Source organism: Camelus bactrianus, chromosome 13 (assembly GCF_048773025.1).
Source record: "Camelus bactrianus isolate YW-2024 breed Bactrian camel chromosome 13, ASM4877302v1, whole genome shotgun sequence".
NCBI classification, from domain to species: domain Eukaryota; kingdom Metazoa; phylum Chordata; class Mammalia; order Artiodactyla; family Camelidae; genus Camelus; species Camelus bactrianus.
The window spans coordinates 47,631,173-47,652,488 of NC_133551.1; the positions used below are offsets into that span (position 1 = coordinate 47,631,173).

At 50.4% G+C, this 21,316-nt stretch overlaps 1 protein-coding gene across 7 annotated transcripts in view; it reads left to right on the top strand.

Moving 5' to 3' along the window:
* ERI3 (ERI1 exoribonuclease family member 3) overlaps positions 1 to 21,316 on the top strand; it is a 123,096-nt gene that overhangs the window by 32,658 nt on the left and 69,122 nt on the right. For all 7 annotated transcript variants that reach the window (XM_074376623.1, XM_010948750.3, XM_045511842.2 and 4 more), the window contains 2 exons: positions 5,620 to 5,679; positions 9,912 to 10,003. In XM_074376623.1, the coding sequence (XP_074232724.1) occupies positions 5,620 to 5,679; positions 9,912 to 10,003 (152 nt within the window). The remainder of the gene's footprint in view (positions 1 to 5,619; positions 5,680 to 9,911; positions 10,004 to 21,316) is intronic.

The following is a 21,316-nucleotide window of genomic DNA, read 5'->3' on the forward strand; positions in this document are numbered from 1 at the left end:
TGAGGCTGAAATATCATCCTTATCTTATGCTGGTACTGAACTCGATCACCTCGCCAACAGGTTCTTATTGGCCCCATTTTACAGGTTGTGAAACTGGGACTAACTGAGACCTTGATGCTTGCTGGAGGCTCAGAAGAGCCACTGGCAGAAAGGAGGCGCTCCTGCAGAGTTTGACTCTCAGGACTGTATGGAGAGGCCTTCTGTGGCTGCTTTCCCCTGCGACTCATAATGTTTTGCACTCAGTGGTGGCCACAGGCGATGGTGGACTCATGGGTCAAGTGTGTGTGGTAGCAGAGGTGATGGGAAACATGTGTGTTCCTGGAGTCTTAAGCATTTGGGGTGAGGGTACATTAGGGACTTTGTGCCTTCATTTAGAGACCCACTTTCTTCATGCGAGTGAAACAGGAAGAAAGAAGTTGTTGAGTAATCCCCAGACAATCCCTGTGCTGTGGGGGAAGCTGAGGAAGGGCCTGCCGTTGGTGGGAGGCTCAGTGGGTTCTGAGGCTGACTTAGCCCAGATAGGAGATCTTGAGGGTGACTCCTGGGCTCAATGCCAGTGACCTGGCTGGGCATTTTGCTGTAGGCATCCATCTGCCAAGGTGTCTAGTCACTCAAGCCTTTTGTTGTTCCAGCTGATGATGTTGAGGCTCTTGCTCTTTCTGGGGTCAACTGTTTTTCAACCCTTTCTCCTGGGAACTACCTATACCACCAGGGGGCGCTAATCTGTCCTTTTTGCCCCTTTGGAAAAAATCATCTCTTGATGAAAATTCCCTTCCTTACTGGAAGGGAAGGGAAGATTTTCCTTAATCCTGCCAGATACCTGAGCCCTCCACTGGCCTGAAAGTGTAATGCCTCCTTATCCTTTTCTTCCTTCTTTCTGTGTGCGGCCTCCCCTGTGGGTCTCCAGCTCCATGCAGGTTGCCTGGCATAGACAGGCAGGTCTGAACGTGGGCAAGATTGCTGCTTGTTTAGGATGGAACAGATCACTGCTGGAGCTCGGCCCTAGGCAGGAATGGATACTTGAAAATATTGGGAAAAGGGTTTTTTTTTTCAGAGCAGGGCTGCTATTGCTTCTCTTTTGGGGAAGGGGAGCAGCGACTGTGAGACTATGATGAAAGCTGTTTCTTTTTCCTAGAAAGCTTCACCCAAAGACATAAGACCTACTCTGGAGGGTAGTAGGTCTGGTGGTGTTGGGATCCTTGTTATGACTGATCCCTGTTCTGAAAGTGAGGATGTGGCTGTGCTGTGTGCATTGATTCTACCATTTTGTTTCGGGTTTCCAGGGCTCAGAACTCTCCCTGACCTGGTCCCCACCTTTGTGTCCAGCCTCATACCTCTCTGTTTCATGTCCCCTCACTTCCCTCACCCAAAGCTTGCCCTCTCACTGTCCACGTCTGCTCATGACAGTCCTTCTGCCTGTGTGCTGCTGCCACCCTCCTACTTGTCCTCTAGCACTCTGCCCACGGTCACCTTCTGTGGGAAGCCTTCCCTGAGCCCAAGTTGGGTGGTGCTCACCCCAACGTAGCAACATTCAGGTACATTATACTGTAATTATTTATCCATCTTCCCACTAGGCTGTGAGCTCCTTGAGGGCAGAAACTAGATCTGATCCATCTTTGTCCTATCATTAGGGCCTGGCACCAAATAAAAATACATGTTCCTTGGATGAATATTGTCAAGAAGTTACTCAACCACATCTTGCCTCCCCCCAAAGTAACTATACTGCTGACTAGCTCTTTTGAGTATTTAAAGTCTTTGGAAAACCTTGAATCATCTAAATATTTCCCCGTCTCCATCTGTACTAAATGGAATTGTAATGCAGAGAGAGGCATGGACACAGGATGGGGCTGTCGTTCTGAGACCTCCTCCAATCTGGCTGTATTTGCCTTTGCGGGTAGGGAGGGAGGTCATTCCGGCCAGAAGGAATCTTTCATTAGTAAATGTGAGGAACCATCCCACACCTCCAGATTTTCCTAAGCAGCTCCTCTGCCCTGGTAGGATGTTCTCTCTTGCACAAGAAGTTTTTAAGAACCCTGGCCGCGTGTGTACACAGACAAGCACATGCTTGTGTTAGGAGAGAGACAGGCTCAGTGCTGGGCAGCAGGAAGAGGGATTCTGCCTCGAGTGAGTCCACAGCCCGCACCTAGACACAAGTGTCTTACTGCTCTGTGTAAGGAACATGTGATTAGGCTTCTTGAGGTCGTTTCTCAGTTCCAGTTGATATTCTGCCTGGAGACATGGTTCTGACAGAGGTAGGATAGGATGTGTTTTCCTTCCTCCCCAGGCCCTTTCCCTACCATCTCTAGAATCTGCTCCAACTCATCAGAGCTCTGTCTCCAGCAGCTGGGCTGCCGCACAGTCCCTGACCATGTGCAGTCTTTTTTGTTGTTGTTGTCATTGTGGAAAAAAAAACTAGGGAAAATACCCATTTTGCTAAATGCCAGTAAAGGGCTTTGTCTTTCACCTATACTTATAAAGGGTGAGATTTATTGGTCTCTTTGTCTGAGGAGAAAGAGTGGGTCTGATTATCAGATTGCACACCAGAGACAAGTGCTCATGTAATCAACAGACTGTCTTGGTGTCAGGATATGATCATGCTGGAGATAAACTGTGAAGGGAGAAAGCACTGGATGCTGACATACTATTGGCACCGAGCATCCTGGGCTGCTTCCTGTTGCTGCCAGTGTTTATGTGGAAGCCAGCTTGTTCCTGGACAAAGCCGTTGTGCGGGTAGGGAATCTCAGTAACCAGCCATGTTATCAGTCAGGGTCAAAAGCCCCCCTCGCCTTGTGGTTTCCAAGTCTGGAGAAGCAGGAGTTAATCTGTAATCCCTCAGTGAAAGGAGCCATAGAGCACACATTAATTCTTCCTCTCACCTCTCCTGCTTTAAGTGGTTAAGGTCTCTGAGCTCTGTTTAGCCTGTGAGCCTTGGTTCTCAGCTTAATAATACTTGGCTTTGCTCTAGTACCTTTCATTGTGAGGATGTGAAAGCTTTTTACAAACATGTATTAACCCAAGTGGGAATGGGTTTAAACAGTAGCATGAAAGATTTAGATTAGGCCTAAGGTAGAACTTCCCAGTACTTATTATATTGTCTGTCTCCCTCACAGTTTCTGGTATAAGTCATAGGTTGTCAGTATTAGGTACAGGGACTAACTTTTAAAATTTCACCTCCTCTTCATCCAGTGCCTTGGCAGAGCTGATAAGCTGTACATAGTCCATTGTTGGAGGCATTAATGCAAGGGAGTGAGGTCTCCCCCGGAAAGGATGCTTCTAGTTGAACCAGTAGCTCAAGCCCCTGTGTCTCTGGGGGTTGAGTTCAAGTCCTTTAGCTGTAAGCTGTAAGCTGTCCTATTGGACCACAGGTGGTCTGGGAAGCATGGAGAGGGAGGAAGCTGAGCTCACTAGGCTCCTCTCAGGCTGATGATTTCAGGATTGCTGACCACTGGAGAAGAATATGAGAAAATCCCAGGAGCCTGGAGCCCCACCTCCACCCCCTCCCCAGGGCAGGAAGAGGTGGGCCTAGTCTATGGTGAGAGACCCTGGAGACCAGTGTCTTAGTTTTTGTTTATTTTTTTGGATAGAGTGCTTTTGTTGGGGCCCAGAGCAGGTGCTTGTGCACCTTGTACACAGGTGTTGACCTAAGCCTCATCTCCAAGGTGGGAGGATTCTTGGCAAGGTTTCCTGTGTAAGAGAGACTTTCTGGAAGCTCTTCAGGGTTCATCTGAGTGACCCTTGGTGGGAGCCAAAGGAAGAAGTACACCTAACCTTGCCCCAAGAAACTTAGACTAGACACAAGAGTGCACACAGACCCTGGAGCTTTCCAAGAAGAGTGGCTGTGGGCCCTCTTCTCCAGGATAGATCTGACCCAAAGGCCCAGCTCCAGGCTTGGGGATGTGATTCGGCCCTGGAAGAACTGAGCAGGAGAGAAGCTGGGCAAGAAAGGGCAGTGGTGGGTGCATGGATGCCAGCCAGTCATCTGGCTATTGGACCTAGAGTTGGCAACAGGCCTACTCCAGACTCTGGCCCCTGCCTGTGACAGAACGCAAGGCTCTGCCTGCTCGCTGTGTGGCTCTGGAAGGCTGACAGGCTCTGGGTGCTGGCTGGGCTCGGCCAGGACAGGAGTGGGCCACCAAGAAGAATGCAGATTCCAGGAGGGCAGGATTTCCTTGCTCCTCCTCACTGCTGGATCCCTGGTTCCTAGAATGGGGCCCAGCACACTGCAGCCTCTCCAGGAGTAGTTGTTAACTAAATAGGAGGAGGAGTCCTAGCACTCCAAGATGAAAGCCGCAGCCCCGGGGCTCTTCCCCATCCCCACCCCGCGGCCCTCAGGGGACCACCTTTTCTTCTTTTTGGCTCAGGCCCTCCCTCTGCTGGGCAGTTCTTTGGTCTCCCAGGAAAGGGTGTGGAGGTGCCAGCCGGGTGGGCATGCTGTGGGTTAAAGCCTTGCGAAACAACAGTGTAGTTAATCTTTCTAATTTATTTTCCTTTTAGACCATGGGAAGTCTGTAGGCAGCAGCTGTTACCCAATTAAAATACAGATTAATATAAAAACAGTTTCTGGAATATAAAATAGAGTGGCTGTGTCCTTACACTTCCTTAAAATACCACCTAATAATGACTTGATGAACTACAGAAACCCACCTAGAGGAACTCAGCGTTCTTAAAATGAAAATTTCTTCCCTAAAAGGTGTGTATTACCATTCCATGTAAGTCACTATGAGAAAATAACCTTCCCTCTTAGAGCCAGCGGTTCCTGTGAGTTGGGTATTTGGTATTCATTAAATGTAATTATAGTTTAATTGGAGTTTAATTCCCACCCCCCACACTTAAAAAAAAAAAGTTTCCCAGCAGGCCTGAGATACTTCTCCGTGTGAAAGTGGCCAGGGGCACACTGACTGCAGTGACTTCTAACCGGGTGCAGGTCCATGCGGGGGCCTGCTGCTGCAGAGCCTGGAGGCAGCCTGTCTGGACTTGAGGGGTATTCTCACTTCAGAACAAAGCCAGGCAGCAAACTTGTTTGAACCTAGGTCTGACGAGATCTGTAGTCTTGTCTGCTAAGGGTTCCTGTTTCCTGCCTGGCTAGCAGGTGTGCAGGGGCCAGGTCAGCAGGGTGAAGGGTGGATGCCTGCAGGAACCCCACCCCCCACCCCCTGGTCCCTCTCTTCACTGGTGTTAGAGGGGAAGTGCTGGGAAGAGGTGGGCTTGGAACCCAGTGTGCCTGTCCCATGTGGGCACCCCCAAGTTCTGTAGGAACTGCTGGGAAGCTTGGAGGTGAATTTACTTCAGACTATGATTTGTGGGGACTTACTGAGTCCATTGAATACCAAAGACATGTGCAATCAAATTTTCTACAGAACAGAAGCTGAAACAGGAATGAGACACACCCCACGGTCAATGTGTAGGCGTGACCCCCGTCCCAGGGTGGAAGTTGTGCAGAAAGTCACACTGTGTCCTGGGACTTGATTCCCAAGGCTTCTGTCAGGCTCAGAGCCCACAGCTGTGCAGATCAGAGTCTTTCACAGTAGAAGGAGAAAAATGGAAAGGAGAGGATCCAGTCCAGCTTTGAAACCCTGTGCCCTGGTTTTCCACTCATTGACTCTCCTTCCTTCCTTTCAGCTCACCGGGATTATTCAAGCCATGGTGGATGGTCAGCCAAGCCTGCAGCAAGTGCTGGAGGTAGGTGGAGTGACCTTTAATTCCTGACCTCTGACCCCTTCCTGCTGCCTTCCTCTCCCTCCCTTCCTAAGAATGTAGCTGTGTAATTTGACTATGATTATGGCTTGATTAGAATAACATTTGCTGTCACATCAGTGACATGCTGTTGAGAGTATTGAACCATTGATCTGTCATCTCCAGCTGTTCCCATCAGGGTTACTGACAAGATGTCTGAGTGCCGCCAGGAGTCGGGGAGGCCCCGCCCGCTCCTGGCCCATGGCCCTGTGCCGGCCGGCTGGCTTGGGAAGCCCGCGCTGGGCAGGCTGGGAGTAGGGGAGCCGAGCTGCGGCACAGCAGGCCCAGCCTCGGGGACTGGAGGTGTTTTTGTTTAGCTTTAGTGTTGGCTTCCTGTGGCATGTGAGCACTTCATTAACTCACCCAGAACTCCCCATCAATGGCTTTTGTTTGCTGTCAGCTCCTCCAGGAGGTGCGGCTGGGCCCGGCTGCCCCACTGCTGCTTGCCGCCGGATGCATTGTGCCTGTCAGGGGTACAGAGGCTGCACTGGGTAATGATTCCTAATCAGAATAATTATAACAATTGCCTGTGTGAGGGAAATCAAATTAAAGGCTTTAGAACCCTTGGCAGAGACCACACTTCTGGGATGTTCTCCTCAGGGAGCTGGAAAAGGTTAAGATGCTGCTTCTCATGCTCCAGCCTGAGGGAATAAGGAAGCAGTGCTTGGCCTCAGCTCTTCTCCCACCCTTCTCTGGCCTGGGGTTTTCAGAGAGGGAGAAGGTCCCCCTCCCACTCCCTTCTCTCCAGCGGGGAGCGGAGAAGAGAAAGAGCCTGTGGATTTTGTTAGGCGCTTTATTTATTGTTAAGACCAGTAAATCCAGAATTCAGCCCCTGTCAAAGCACAGGAGCAAGCAGAGCGTCTCGGAGGATGGCCAAGCACACCTGCATTGGTGGAGTCAGCCTGGAGGAAGAGTGGTGGCGGGAGAGGGAGGAAGATCTCTTTCTTGAGCCAAGCAGGCCTGTCTCGTAGGGGAGAGAAATGCAGACTGAATTTCCTGGGGCTCCTCAGGATGGAGACAGGGCCGGAGAGACAGGTTTTGGCTCCCTGGTGGCCTGTCAGGCTCTGGGTAGGGGTTGGAGCAGATGAGATGAGCTCTTAGGTGGCTCCCAGCCCCACTGACCCTCTTTTTCAATGGGGAGAGTCACCCCGATGACTAAGGATACTCCTCAGCCTGGAATGCTCTCTCTAAGACCAGACTCAGGGAGAAAGAAGGGACCCTTCCTTCCCTGTCTCCCAGTCAGTCTCCCTGGCCAGAGCCTGGCCCCTGAGCGAGGCCAGAGGCTAGGCAGCTCTTCCCTGCAGTGCCTCTGGCTGGGATCCTGGGAGGAAGATGCTTATTCTGGGCCGGCACCAAACCAGGGCGGTGGAAGTTATAGGGTTTTCTCCCTAGTGGTGCCAGTTGAGGGGGAGATTGGTCTTTAAGAGGCTTCCTCTTGCTGACTCCAGGCCACCCTGGAGCAGGATGCTCAGAGGATTATTCTGAGTCTCACCTGGAAGCTACTTTCTGCCACTTCAGCACACTTTGTAGGTGAAGAGGGAAGATTCCTGGCATTGGCTTGGATGGGGAGTCTATGGTAGGACAAGGAGACCAAGCCGGGCCCTGCTCTGTTCCATTAGCCCCGAGCTGGTTATAGAGCTAAAGAGCTAGTTTTTGTACTAACCAAGGCCCTAAGCAGATAACCAGCTAGATGTTCGCCTGATGCATTAGTTCTAGGTGGGGCTCAGGCTGGCCTCCTTTGGACCTTCAATAGCTGGGAGGGCTGGCCTAGCTGATTGGGGGTTGTCTTGGTGGTCCCTCCAACTCTTTATCCATTAAAACAGAGAAGGGAAGGAAAATGACCAGCCTGATTCCAAATGTATCACTTCCTTGGATAGGCTCATAGTAGAAGCTGCATGAGTGAATGGCCTCAGCCCTAAGCTTCTAAGGACCCCAGTAAGCAGTAGGTGCTTCTCATGGTGCAGGCCTGGTCTTGCTGGGCGTTGCCTCCTGACAGTCCTGTCCTGTCCTGCTCTCTTTTCCAGAACCACTGTTCAGGAGTTGGGGCATTGGGAAGCCCCCTAGCAGGTGGGGTACTTTCCTTGGGGATATAAGGCCAGTGAGCTGGAGGGAGATTAGCTGACTTAGGGAGCTCCAGGTTTGCCTGACCTCTTTTCTTATGGAAAGACTGCCTTATTTCCTTCAGGAGGGCCTTGGGAAAAGGATACACAAGTGCATGTGTGTACGTGTATATCTGTGCAAGGGCTTGGTCCAGAGTGGCTGGGGAGACAAACCATTCAACAGTGGAAGGTTCAGAAGTTAGTTGACGGGGAGGCCTCGGGCTGAGGAGGATTCTTTGGTGTACAAGCTGTAAAGAGGGTCTGCAGGGTCTGGCACTGGGGAGTAGCCCTGATGTTCCAGGAGGCAGGGCTGCTGTAGCCATGGCCTAGATGGGATTCTTGGCCCTACTCCAGGACTGCTTCATCATGGGCCAGCCCTCCAGAATCTGAAATTTCCAGGGAGCCCAGGATTACCATGTGCTCTCATTCCCTGCTGGGCACACAAGACCCTTTACGGTGGCCCAACCTAGTCCCCCAGCCTCAGTTCCTGTCCCTCCTTTAATTTACTGAGGACTTCAGTCACATTGCTCCCTATTCACATGTCAGTCAGTTGGCTAATATCTGTTGAGAAGACACTGTGCTGGGTTAGAGATTGACAGCAAATAAGACAGATGCCTTCATGGTGCTGATAGTCTGGTGGGGAAGGCAGACATTAAACTGACAGTTGCTTCTCAAATACAAAATGTGTGTGCCCTGTGCCCTTGCCTGGAGAATCCTCTTCTGTGTTCCACCCTTTCAAGCAAATGCAACCACCAAGCCCTTAGTTCAGTCATCTTCTTTATGAAGCCTTTCTGACCCCTTTCCCTGTGAAAGGTAGGGCAGACCTCTGCCTCCTCAGCCTGATAGCATTCTGGGTATTTCTCCATTGCTGCCTCTATCAGATTGTATTATGATGATCTGTCTTTCTCCCCTTCCCAGCCTACTCTCTATTTTTAGGTAGGCACTTAATACATTATCACATATAATTCTCAAAACAACCCTGTAAGGTTAGTCATCTTACCTCATTTTATAGATGAAGGAAACTGAAGTTCAGAGGGGTTAAATGACTTTTAAATGACTTCCCTTCAGTGACACCACCAGGATGTAGAAGAGCCAAGGTTAGAACCCAGATGTGTCTGACTTTCAATCCCATGTTTCTAATGACTATGCGATACAGCCTTTAAAAATAATCCTCCTGTGTGAGCGGAACAGTGGTGTGATCTGCTGCACTCTCGCCCCATGCCTGAGATCTTCTGAAAAATAGGCAATGCTTCATGAATTCTTTATGATAATTGTCTCATTATATACTGATTTTAGTATTTGTACTTTGAGTGTGAGTGCAAATAATAAAAGCGCATCAAAGGGATGAAGGGAAAGAAAGACTAAAGTATGTTTAGGAGCAGTTTCTTTCCCTGCCTAGGAACTGAGCTCAACCTTTGAAAGATTCTGGTGGATTTGAATCCCCAACCAGGAGAGGAGACATACAAAGTCTGGGGCCAGTTTATGAGCTTGTAGCAACTGGAGCCAGCAATGCTAGCCCAGTGGTCAAGATGGGGCTTCAACCCAGCACAGGAGCCTCTGCTGCTAAACTCATGGTGAAAATTAACTTCACCTTCATTTTGGAAATAACCAAATTCATAAATCTGGTAAATGGACACTTGGTGGGAGGGTGGAATGAGTAAATGAGGGAATGAACCTGTGGATTGGAGTTCCTGCTGGCACCTCCTTCCAGCCTGTTCTCATGGCCCAGAACAGCCTGTGTCTATGCTAGGTTGCGCCTCTGTTTGAGGATCAGTATTTGGACTGACTTACTGGGATCTGTCCTTATCCTGTCCAGGGTGGGCTGCTAGGCAGTGGAGGAGTGGTGCCCACCCCACAACACTTGGGCTTGCGGGATCTGCCTGCAGGGATCTTCCTGCAAGTGCCTCCATAGTTCTGAGCCAAGGCTGAGAGCCCAGAGTGGAGCCATGGCTGGATAAGATTACAATTTTCTCCTGCCCTGATTACAAGCAGCTTATCCGCGTTTCTCTGTTGTGGCTCTTCACAGACTTAGGGGGAAAAAAAGGAAAATCTCATCTGTTCTTGTTGTGTACTTTTCAGAGGGTCGATGAGTGGATGGCGAAGGAAGGCCTCTTAGATCCAAACGTCAAGTCAATTTTTGTCACCTGTGGAGACTGGGACTTAAAAGTCATGTGAGTATGAGAAGGACTCCTTTGCTGGCCAGGCCTGGACTGCGGGGTCAGGTTTTGCCTTTCACAGGCTCAAATGTCCAAGCCTACAGGGCAGCTGGATCAGGGAGTCTCTGGATCTTTGGGGCTGGCAGGGCAAGACGAGGGATGGGAGCCCTGCCTTCTGCCTCTGAAACTGGGAGTGGACAGGCCCAGGATCCTACCAGTACTGCTGTCGCCTTCCTGCCTTTGCCAGGCCAGCCCTTCCTGTCCTAGGGGTACGTTATTGCCCTGACAGGAAGGAGTTACAGGAGGGTCTTTGATTTTTTTTTTTTCCCCAAACCAGATGCATAGTATTTACTATTCTAAATGCTTTAGAAATAGTAACTCATTTAATAACTGTAGGTACTCTTGTTGGTCCTTTTTTTTTTATAGGTGAAGCAGTTAAGGCACAGAGAGGTCAAATAACTGGCCCAAGAATACACAGAGACAGGATTCAAACCCAGGCAGCCTGGCTCCAGGGTCCATTCTCTTAACCATTGTACTATACTATGCTCTTATGTGGGATACAAGGCTCTGATGATCCCACAGAGAGGGTGAGGGGATGAGAGAGAGCTGCTTGTAGGAAGCTGCCCAAATCACCAGCTTCCTCTTTCCTCCTTTGTCCCCACTGCGTTTCCTCCTTTGTCTCCTGATCTTGCCCTGGTTATAGAAGACAGAACTTGTTCCTTTGCTGGGTTGACACTTCTGCCTCTTGTCTATCCTCATGGATACCTGGCTTCAGAGAGTCCCCGGGGAACTGCAGTGGGGTGGAGGAGGTGGGGGCACTGTTTGCTGAGGATTGATAGAATCGATACCTCTGTGTTCTTTGTGACTGAAGGCAGTAGCAAGCATTCTGCGTGTGTGTGCGAGCTTTTGAGCATAGGGTGGGGTTTGGTGGGGGTGGGGAGTCGTGGCTCTCAAATGACATTGCCTATCAATTCAGGCATTATTTTCTCACCAAGGCTGTTTTTATGCTTTCTGGATGCTGGGCGTTGAGGTGAAGTTATGCACCCAGGTGGCTGTCCAGCCTGCTCTTGGACACCAACCCTCTAGGTGGGGCGAGAGGAAGAATGAGCCCGGATCACACAGACCCCTGCTCACCTCATCGTCCCACCCCTTAGGTGTGGGCTGGGCACAGCGTGCTTCTGGATGATGTTCATTGTCAAGGAAATTACGGGGACTGGGCCTGGAGGCAAAACTGAATCAGGGGAGGCTTCCAAGGAGAAGGTGAGGAGGAAGGCTGTCGCTCTTGTTTACAGCATCCTGGTCAGCTTTGAGCACTTGAAGCAGGGAAGGGACTTCCATTGAGCTCCAGCATGGGAGATGCTATCCGGGGTGGGGCAGGGTTCAGGCTGACACCAGGGTCCTGGGCTCTCTGTGGCCCAGGCCAGAGACCCAGTTTCTCCATTTAGCCTTCTGAGATTTCCACTCTCCCACTGGTTTTCTCTTTGGTGTGTTCATGTCCCAAACAGCCTTCTGTGATAACTGAATGGTGTGTACTATATGCGTATATGAAAACTTTCTTCTGTGTGATGTTGGGGACTACCTCGCTGGGCTTCCCAAGCTTGGAGTTGGTTTCTCCATGAGAAGGACATGGGGTTTCAGAGGGTGCCGGCTTCTTTGCATCTGGCCTGTGCTGGCCTGCAGCACCAGTTCAGGCCTTGGCATGGTGGGCCCTGGACAGATTTTGGTGACTCAGGCGACTGCTTTGCATGTTCACAAGAACTGATGTAATTAAATGGGGTGTCAGGGTTGGGTAATCAAAGCATATATAAGAAGAAATCAAATTTTAATGAGCACATCCTGTATCTCACTCAGTCAGCCTAACTGCCTTCTCTGGTAGAAGATGGTATCTCCCTTTTATAGATGAAAAAATTAAAACAAAACAAAGTGAAAAACTGAGGCTCAAATGGGTAGACTGAGAGCTAGACAGAATTGGATTCTTAAGGCCACATAGCTTCCAAAAGAGATAATTCCGGCAGGCTTTGGTGGCTGGTTGGGGTCTGGATTGGGAAGGCCAGTGCAGCTCTGAAAATGAGTGAGCAGGGAGGAGGCAGAGGCCAGGTGGCAGGACTGGGGGAGGGGAGCCGTGTGGCTGCCTTTTCGAAGCAGGACTCCGCATAACTGCTGGGAAGGCTCTTAATTAAATGTGTAACAAAATAAAAAACAGCCAGAGAGGAAACCTAAGTAGTGCTGCGTGACAGTGCACAGCTTACCGGCGTTCCTGGAACCTCTCGTCAGAACCGTCACCTTCTCCTGCGCCCAGTAAAGCCTGCTGATGAGCCTGACAAGGGTGGTGTTAAATTGACACCCACAACTTGTTAGTGTGTGTCTTGCTTCTTATTTTGACATCCATTTTCAGATTTAACTAAGTCCAAGGAATCCCGCAAATATTTTCATTCCCCACTCTAGTTTCTCCTTGCTGTCCTTCCCCTCTCTCTCAGCCCCCTTCTCCCTCCAGCCAGCTTCACAGCACTTCTGTTGGAAGGGGCCTGATTAGGGAGGCACTGAGAGATGGGGACTGAAGTGTCAATGGAAATCCCACTGGAGAAAAGAAATCTGCTCCCATCCTGACAAAGTCATTTTGTGTCCATCTTTTGTCAGCTGGAATGGGTTGATACCCAGGTTTATGTGAGCTTTGATGCTGTTGTCACAGAGCCTGCTAAGGTGGGTTTTAATTTAGTGGGTGTGAATTTAATTTTCTTTCTAAACTTGTTTAAGATATAACACCTCTGGCTTTGCCTTCCCTACCTAACCTACCTTTCCTTTGCCTTACCTGGTATTTCTTGAAGCTCCTCATGGAGTTTAGTGTTCTGTCACCAATTTTCTCTCCTCTCTGCTTTCTGTATTGTCTCTGTTAAGGGATCCCATCTTTGGCGTGGTGGGAGGGTAGGGCGGGTGCAGAGTGAGGAGTGACACCTGCACTAGGTGTTGTCCTTGAGGATCTCAGATTTCTGCTTGTAGCTTGAAGAAGACCTGGGTTTACTGGCTGAATAGCACAGGTGGCTGAGAAACTATACCAGAGGCTTTCCCAGTGGCCTGTGGGTCTGAGAAGAGAGGCAGATTGGGAACACGAGGGTAGGCTGGGCTGGGCTAAGCTAAGAGGTAAGGAAGAGCTGATAGGAGGGTGGACCTGGTCCCTGGTGCAATCTGGGAAGACGCCCTTTGGAGAGGATCAGGGTAATCGGACCCTTCAGTGGTGGAGCAGGGTCCAGGGGCCCGCTCAGAGTCTGTTGAGAGGACATCCCATCTAGCTCAACCTCAGTCTTCCTGCCGTTGGAGGCTGAACGAGTGAATGCCGGGCTGCTATTTGACTTGAGTGTTTTCCTTGCTTTTCTCACGAGGTGTGCATACCACACCTCTCTGCTGGTGCTGTGCAGCTGTGGACCAGAACGCCTGGAGATCAAAAGATACTTGCTCAGATCACCCTACTCACTGCTTGTTTTGGGGGCATGCACTCAGTGGGAACTACAGAGGGCCACACAGCCAAGACTGTTGAAGAGCAGAGACTGCTGTCACCTGGGGTGCAGTCCCATGGTGATGGAACCACATGCCTGGGGTAGTACTGTGGGGCAGGGACTAGCCCATGGTGAGTGTGGATGAAGGCTGGAAGGGTGAGCCAGTGACATGCTTGCCGGGAGTCAGGCTGGGCCCTCTAGGCATCATTCAGCAGAGCTGACCACTTCATCCTTCTTGAAACACTGTGCATCTCTACTCTTCTTGTATCTCCATTTCTCTGACTTTCCCTTCACATTCCTTTTTGCAAATGCTTCTTTCCTTACTTTTTTCTTAAATTTGGTGCTGCTTAAACTTTGGTATTTCTTTGATCTCTCTCCTAGCTGTCTTTTCTTTTTTTCTACATACTCACACTTCCCAGTGATCTCATCTATTGCCCCAGCTTCAACTATTCTCTGTGTGCTATCTTCTCATCTTTTTCTCCATCTGTCATCTGAACTCCAAGCCTTCATATCCAGCTCCTATTCTGTATCTTACCTAGGTATCCACAGATCCTCAAAGCTCAAGTGTTATTTTTCTCTCAACACCTAGTTCTCCAGCATTCTTTCGAATAATGACTAGGACCATCTACTCAGTAGTTCTGTCAGAAACCTGAGAATCATCTTTGGTTCCTCCCTCTGGCCACAAACAATTAATTGCCAAATCCTGTTGATCCTTTCTCCTAAAGTTTTCTCAGAGTCATTGCCTTCTTTCCAAACTTACTACCACTGCCCTCGTTCTGGTCACCGTATTCTTGGATTACTATGAAAGTCTTCTGGCTGGCTTCTCTGATTGTCTTGCTTCTTCTATTGCATTCTTCTAATTGTAGCAGATTATGTCACCCACTTAACACCCTTCAAGCTCCCCTTGGCCTCAAGGCAGAGTCACACTGTTTATTGAAGCTTTCAAAGCTCGTGTTTATTCTCCAGCCTCATCTTCCAACACTCTCTATGTATTCAGCCCCCACTCCAACCAGATGCTCCACCTGGCCAGTTCCTAAGAAGCCCTCTTAACATCTTTCTCTAGGTGTCTTCCCTGTGTGTTCCTGGAGCACATGTACTTATTTATGCATAAAATTGTATTGTAGCTGCCTCAACTTGTCTGTCTCTGTCACTAGATTGTGGGCACCATTATAACCCTAGGACAATGCTTGACATGTAGCAGTTGTTCAACAAATATATGTTGAATAAATGACAATTAAGTCATGGAGTGGGCCTGTGGAATCCCTGCACAGGAAGAATGACAGAGGGTCGATAGTGGGTAGATTCAGGGAGAATGGAACAGAAGAAGAAATCTCAGGCCCTCCAGCCTGAGTGTGAGGGGTTAGAGGACAGTACTGCTAGTGCCAGGAGGCTCCTGGATTTCCCCCTGCCAGCACTGGGTATCGGGCCCTCTCTGGTGGGTGCTGGGTGAGGTGGTGCATGGGCCTGTGCCAGGGAGGAGGAGTTTGGTCCTAGGCACAGTATGAAGGGCTTTCTCTGAGAGATTTGCGCCTCCAGGACTGAGGGCTCGAAGTGCTCTGGAAAGTTTACATCAGATAATAAAGCTAGCCAGCGTTTACTGAGCACTTACTATATTCCAGGAGTCCTGCTATGCTGTTTACACACACATTATTTCATTGAATCCCTACCCTAATCTTATGAAATTAATTCTTTTTATAACCTTTAAAAAAAAAGACATGAGGAAAGTGGGGCCCAGAGAGGCTGGTAATTTGTCAAGGGCAAGCAGCCAGTTTGTGGCAGGGGTGTGAACATAGGCATTCTGACTCTAGAAGCCATGTGTTTAACCACTCTGCTGTCTGACCACCTATTTCTGTCTGCCTTTGTGTCCTGTGGCTTTGTGGTCTGGTGGGAATGCCCTTCCTCCTCTCCTTTGTTTGCATTGTGTGTCCGAACCTCGAGATGTTCTCTGATACTCTTGGCTTCTGGTACCTGGTCTGGTATTGGTGGAGGTCTGGACTGTTAGGTTCATTCTGATGTGAGGGCGTGGTTGGCCAGGAGGTATGGCAGGGGATGATTTGGGGCTGTCTGAGAGCCTCTTTGCTGAGCTACAGATGAATGAATGCTCTGTTTTAAGGAAACCACTGCCAATATCACTTTGGACACTTCTATCCTGTAGTGTGTTTGGAAGCATGTGGGGCATATAATCATGTCACTAAACTCATGAGAACCTTGTCCCTTGTCCGTGGATTTGCCAGCTGGTCCCAGCACTGAGCTGTATCACCTTTGATTAGCAGCCTGCTGGGGGAAGGGGCTTGAGTAAGAACTCCCTGGCAGTCCTGACTTGTCTCATTTCCTGATACTTTTATCTGTCACTGCAAGCGCTTGGGCTCCCCTCCTGAACTAATTAAGTTTGCATGTGTTTAGACACATTGCCAAATAGGGCTTAGCAAAGCGGAACTGAGCTACATCTCTTTTTGAGTAGGGAAGGAAAGGTATATGAATGCTCCACCACGAGGGCCAGGAGGGGTGTGGGTGACATGGAGCGGGTGTGGGTGACATGGAGCGGGTGTGGACAGATGATAGGCATTCTGCCCTGGCCTCCTAGGGACACAGCAGGCCTGCAAAGCAACTTTCTGATTGGCTGGCAGAGGCAGGTGAGGGCCCACTCTCCAGCTCTCTTAGTAAACTGGGCGTTCTAAGAGGGCTGAGGATGGAAAGAGGACAGGCTGTGAAGTAGGATTTTCTCCCAAGCACAAGCAAAACTGAACGTCAAGTTTAGTGGGATTTGCAGGGGGTGTTTGTAAGCCTGTGTGCTATTTGCTGCCAGCCTGAACCTACCCAGCTCCTGGCCTTAAAACCGCTCATGTGGCTGGCAGAGTGCAGGATGGCCTTCTTTCTAGGTCTTTGAGAAGTATATTGGAAACAGGGACTACTGAAGTACATGGTTTCCTTTTTGAGAAGGCCCCAGACCCCAGCTCAGTCTCAGGATCCCTGTGAGGTGGTGCCAGGGGAGGAGAGTAGTACCGCTCAGGATCTCCCCCCCGGAGGTGGGGTTCTGCCTAGTGGACCACCACAGTGAGGTGATGGCTGACAGCATGTGCTCGTGTCAGATTGATGCCTGCCTTTCCCCTAGTGCTGGCTGGCCTGAGGGCTGAGATGCCCAGTGGCAGAACATATTTGGGTCCTGCTCACAGAGCAGGCCTGGGGCATTACCATGTTGTGGACTCCTCTGAGGTAGGGAGTGAGCATATTTCCTACAGAAAGCAGGAGAGCCAGCTCACTGCCATAGTCAGGTCCTCGGTCCTATAGCTAGCTGTAAGGCCAGTGGTTCAGCTTCCTGGCCCTAAAGAGGCTGTTGACAGGCAAGAGCAGCTCAGAGTCAGGCCAGGCTCCCAGGGCACACAGAGTGTGTGTGGGTGAGGTGGGGAGGGGGTTTTGGAGGTTGTGTAGGAATTCTGGGCCTTGGAGCTGCAGCTAAGCCCAGGGAGGACAAGAACCAGACCTTCTGCCCTCCCTTCAGCTTCCCTAGAGCCCTCTCGTCAGCAGAGGTGCACCGGGTTAGCCCCAAGAAGGCAGCTTGTGTTGATGGGGTCATGTTTCAGCAGCAGCTAATCCAAGTCACTCGATATAAATCTCTCCCTGCTGCCTCTCCCCTCCCTCCCATCTCCAACCCACAGACAGGGAAATGAATCCTGGCCCTCACCCTGAATACATCATGGCAGGCCTGCCTCTAATGAGAGAGGGCCATTCATTGTGGGGTGAAGCTCCCTGCAGAGCCTGGGATGCCATTAATTAAAGAAGAGCCACCTGAAGCCAGTCGTGCGGTGCCGCCTGCCACGCTCAGATGGAGTGGTGGTGGGGTAGCCTCGTTAGCCTGACAGCTCCTTGGGCCGAGAGTTCCTAGGCTGGAGGAGCGAGGGGTGCCCCGCCTCCACCTGAGAGCTCACAGAGGGGCCAGCCTACTCACAGACACATGAGAGCCCCCTCCTGCACTGGTCCTGGGTGTAGACCTAGCAGGAAACGCCGATGAGCTAGGCCAGGGATAATCCATTTCCTCTGTGCAGGCCACAGGGCAAGAGCAGGTCCTGGTTCCCCACCTGTGCTCCCTTCCAACTCTTCTCCATGTGGTGCTGGCGATGCAGGTCAGCGGGCATCTCGGCCTGCGCCTGTCCCTCCGAGCCCGAGTTTGGGGAAGTTGGTCTGCCCCGGAAGGACTGTGGGCCTGAAGGGGCACTAGGGGAGAAGCTCTGTTGTCGGGTCTACAAGCACGGCCCCTCCCTGGCAGATGGAACCTCATCGCCTCACCCGCCCCGCGAAGGTTTCAGAGGGTCTAAAGCACTTTAGCAATTATATGAATCCCTAGAATGGGAGTTTTGCTCTGTTAAAACCCTGATAAAAGGTAGGAATATTAATGTAACTGATCAGGCTTTGAGATATTCATGGTGGTGGGAGCCTCATGCGTTGCCTGCTACGGAGCTACTGACTAGACAGCTCTTTACTACTTAATTGGTCCTGAGGCAAGCGTGGCTGCCTAGTTTCTGGTTCCCAGTCTGATACATGGAGTGTCTCTTGACCATCCAGGAGTGTCTTGCCACCTCCTCTTTGCTAGCAGGAGGGGCTGTGGCCACTCAGAGCTTTACCATCGCCCAGAGTTGGTGGTGCAGCCAGTCTCTGCCTGGCTTGTCAGGAAGACAAGTTAGTTCTGTGTCTGTGGCTCTTCTGGGCGGTCCCTGGAAGTCAGGTTCTGCGCTCTGTGGGAGAATGACAGGCTGCTTCAGAGGGCCTGAGAACCGGCGGGGCATGCTCACCCATGTGTGCCCTCTCCGCTTCCCTGGAGCTCATGGGGTTTGGACTAGAGGCTGCACCTGGCCTCCTTGGCCAAAGACTTGGGCTGTACTCCTTTGTGCTTTGAACATTTTTGGAGTTTCCCAGGCCTTGGCCATTTGTTTGGGCCCCTCTGTCCTCTGGCAAATAGGGAGTGAAGGCTGGAGGGCTTGTGTCCTGAACTCCAGGGAGAAAGAGCCACTGTTGATCCTGGGCAATATTTTCCTTTGGGTGAGATGGTTTTGTGGGGTTTTTTTTTTTTAAACACTCTGACTCTTGAGACCCAACTTTTTTTTTTTTTGAATCTTTTTAGAAATGGAGATATGGAATAGATACAGTAGGGTGCATACAACATACACATACAAACGTGGACAGCTCAATGTATTTTTATACTGGAATACACCTGTGTAATCACCGCCCAGATCAGGATAAAGATTCTTTTCCATCATCCCAGAAAGTTCCCTTGTGTCCCTTCCCAGTCAGTCATGCCCACCCCCACCCCCCGAAACGCTGCCAGGTAACCACTACTCTGACTTCTATTCCTTTTGGTTTGTTTGCCTAGTCTTGACTTTCATATGACTGGAATCATAAAAGATGTACTCTTTGAGTCTGACTTCCTTTGTTCAACATAACATACGAGAGTCATCCATGTTCCGTGTATTGGTAGTTTAGTCTTTTTATTGCTGGGTGGGATTCTATTGTAATACTGTAATGCAGTTTCTCTCTTCTCCTTTTGTTGGATTACCTTCTTTAGTCCTTTAGTACATGTTTGTCGAGTGAGTACATGACTGTTCAATCTGATAAGAGCATCTCCCTTGGCCTATCACCTTGTCCTAATCTCCCTCATCCTTTACAGCCTAATTCCAGTCCCTTGGACATGTGGTCTTGTGTCTCCTGTGGAATCTGCACTGGCCTCCCTCTTTTCTGAACTCCTATGATAGAGAGAGGCTGGCACCCTGGCCTGTGGAAGTGGCCTTGGAGCCCTAGGGGCCCATTGATTTGTTCTTTCAGAAGATGTTTATTGAATACCCATTATATGTCTTACACTGTTCTAGGAATCGAGGATTTAGCAGTGAACAAAGAGAAAATTTCCAAAACATCCTGCCTTCATAGGGTTTACATTTTAGTGCATGCAGTCAGCACTGTCCTCTGTCTTTTGGACCCTGATACCAGAAGAATCTTTAGTCTTGTCCAGGCTCCTCTGTCCCATGGGATTCTGCAGGAACTGGGTGACTGCAACCCTTGCTACGTTGACAGGGCCTCTCTAGGGCTTTTGTGAGCTTTTGTCTCCCTTTTCTGCTGCTGCTGCTGCTTGGCAGTGAAAGGGTTTCTCAAGATTGGTGCTTCCTTCCACTATCCAGGAGTCTGATTCTCTCTGTGAGAGGAGAGAATTAATCGCCAACTTTTCATGCTTGTAAGGTGAGTGACCTCTGTTTTGTCAGCACTTGCCAATCTGTCCTCTAATTCCCAGCCAGGGTAATGGAGACTTTAGATTGTGCTATAGCAGACCACCAGCTCTCCTGGTGCGGATGCTGTCCTGATCCAGGCAGCTCGGTGAGGATCCTCACAGGTGCTCAGGCACCTGGGTGCTCTGGGGGTGTTGGCACCTGAGCAGCTTCAGTCCTGAACTGTGGTTGGCAGAGTAAAAGAGGGAAGATGCCCAGCCGTCCTATTCTCCCTAATCACCATCCGTGCCGGGGTGAGGGTGGCTGTTTCTATTGTCAGGCTTTTAAGAGCACATGAGAGGCTGTGAACACACCAGTGAGGAAGAAGAGTCAGGAAGCAGGGGTCTTGGAGGGTGAAGGCCAGGGGACTGAAGGCTGTAGCTGGCATCGTGGCCTGTGCCTGCATGATCTGTGGATTCTGGGGACTTTGCTCTGTTGGGCTTTGGGAAGGGTGCCTATGAACGGGTGGGATCAATTCTCAGTGTCCCTGGCTAAAGGGTGACACGACTCAGACTTGATAGTTCTGTAAAATTGTTTCTTCCAAAGCCTGCAAGGATGTTGGTTTGGGGAAGAAAGCCAGCCAGCCCAGAGAATCCCGGGAGCCTGACAGGCCTTTTTCTCTGCGATTCTTTCTTGCAGGCAGCCCGAGGCAGCCTGTCTCTTTGTTAACAGAGTGACAGCAATGTGACACCATGGAAATAATTACTAACAAATCACGGTGCTGACTGCAAACAGCTCTCTGTCTTCAGAGGCATGTCAGGGTGCATTAGAGCAGGACTGGAGGAGTGGCACGTGGGGGTTGAGGCGCAGCCTGCACTCAGATGCTCTCCTCTTCTTCCCCCACCCTGACCCCTGACTGCTCTGTCTGACTTTCCTGCTCGCGGCCTTGTCCCACTAGGTCAGCTAAGGACCCACTGAATAAGTGGCACGTGGCCAGTCCTGCTTCCTCTAGGCAGGTGGCTAGGATTCCTGTCTTTGCTCAGGAACACGTGGGTAGTGATGAGGTACAGGAGTTTTTCCATTACCGGGCCCCCAAAAGGCAGCACGATGCTCCATTTTTGATTTGCTCTCTGCCAATTGGGACCAGCTTCTGCCGGTGGTTTTGGGGTGATAGAGAGTATTTGTGCCAGCTGGACCCAGAATGTGGGGAAAGCCTTGCATCTCAGTGTTGTCTCAGCTCCCTTCCCCCACAGCCCTGGCTGCTTCTTCAATTGCCATAGTCAATTTTTGGTAAGTCGACTTAGTCCATTCCCTCTTGGTTAGCAGAGTGATTGCTCTGACTGTCAGGGCTGTAAATAATGTTCTCGGTGTGTGTGGCTGGAGGCAGCCAGTTGGGGTGGGGAAAGGAGCAGAAGGAGGGGCAGCACTCCGATGGCTCCCTCGCTTCCCCCCTCCCCTCTCATACAATATTTATCCAGGGATGGGAGTCAGATGCAGCGACCTCAGGGTCACCCAGTTAAATAGCTTCTGAACCTCCCTGCATTCTAATTGCTGCAGTTGTCCTTTGCTCTGGAGACTTCTCCTCCCCATTGTCTGCTGAGGCACACACTAATGGCTCTCCTCCCTGGCCCTGCTGGGAGGCATATGTC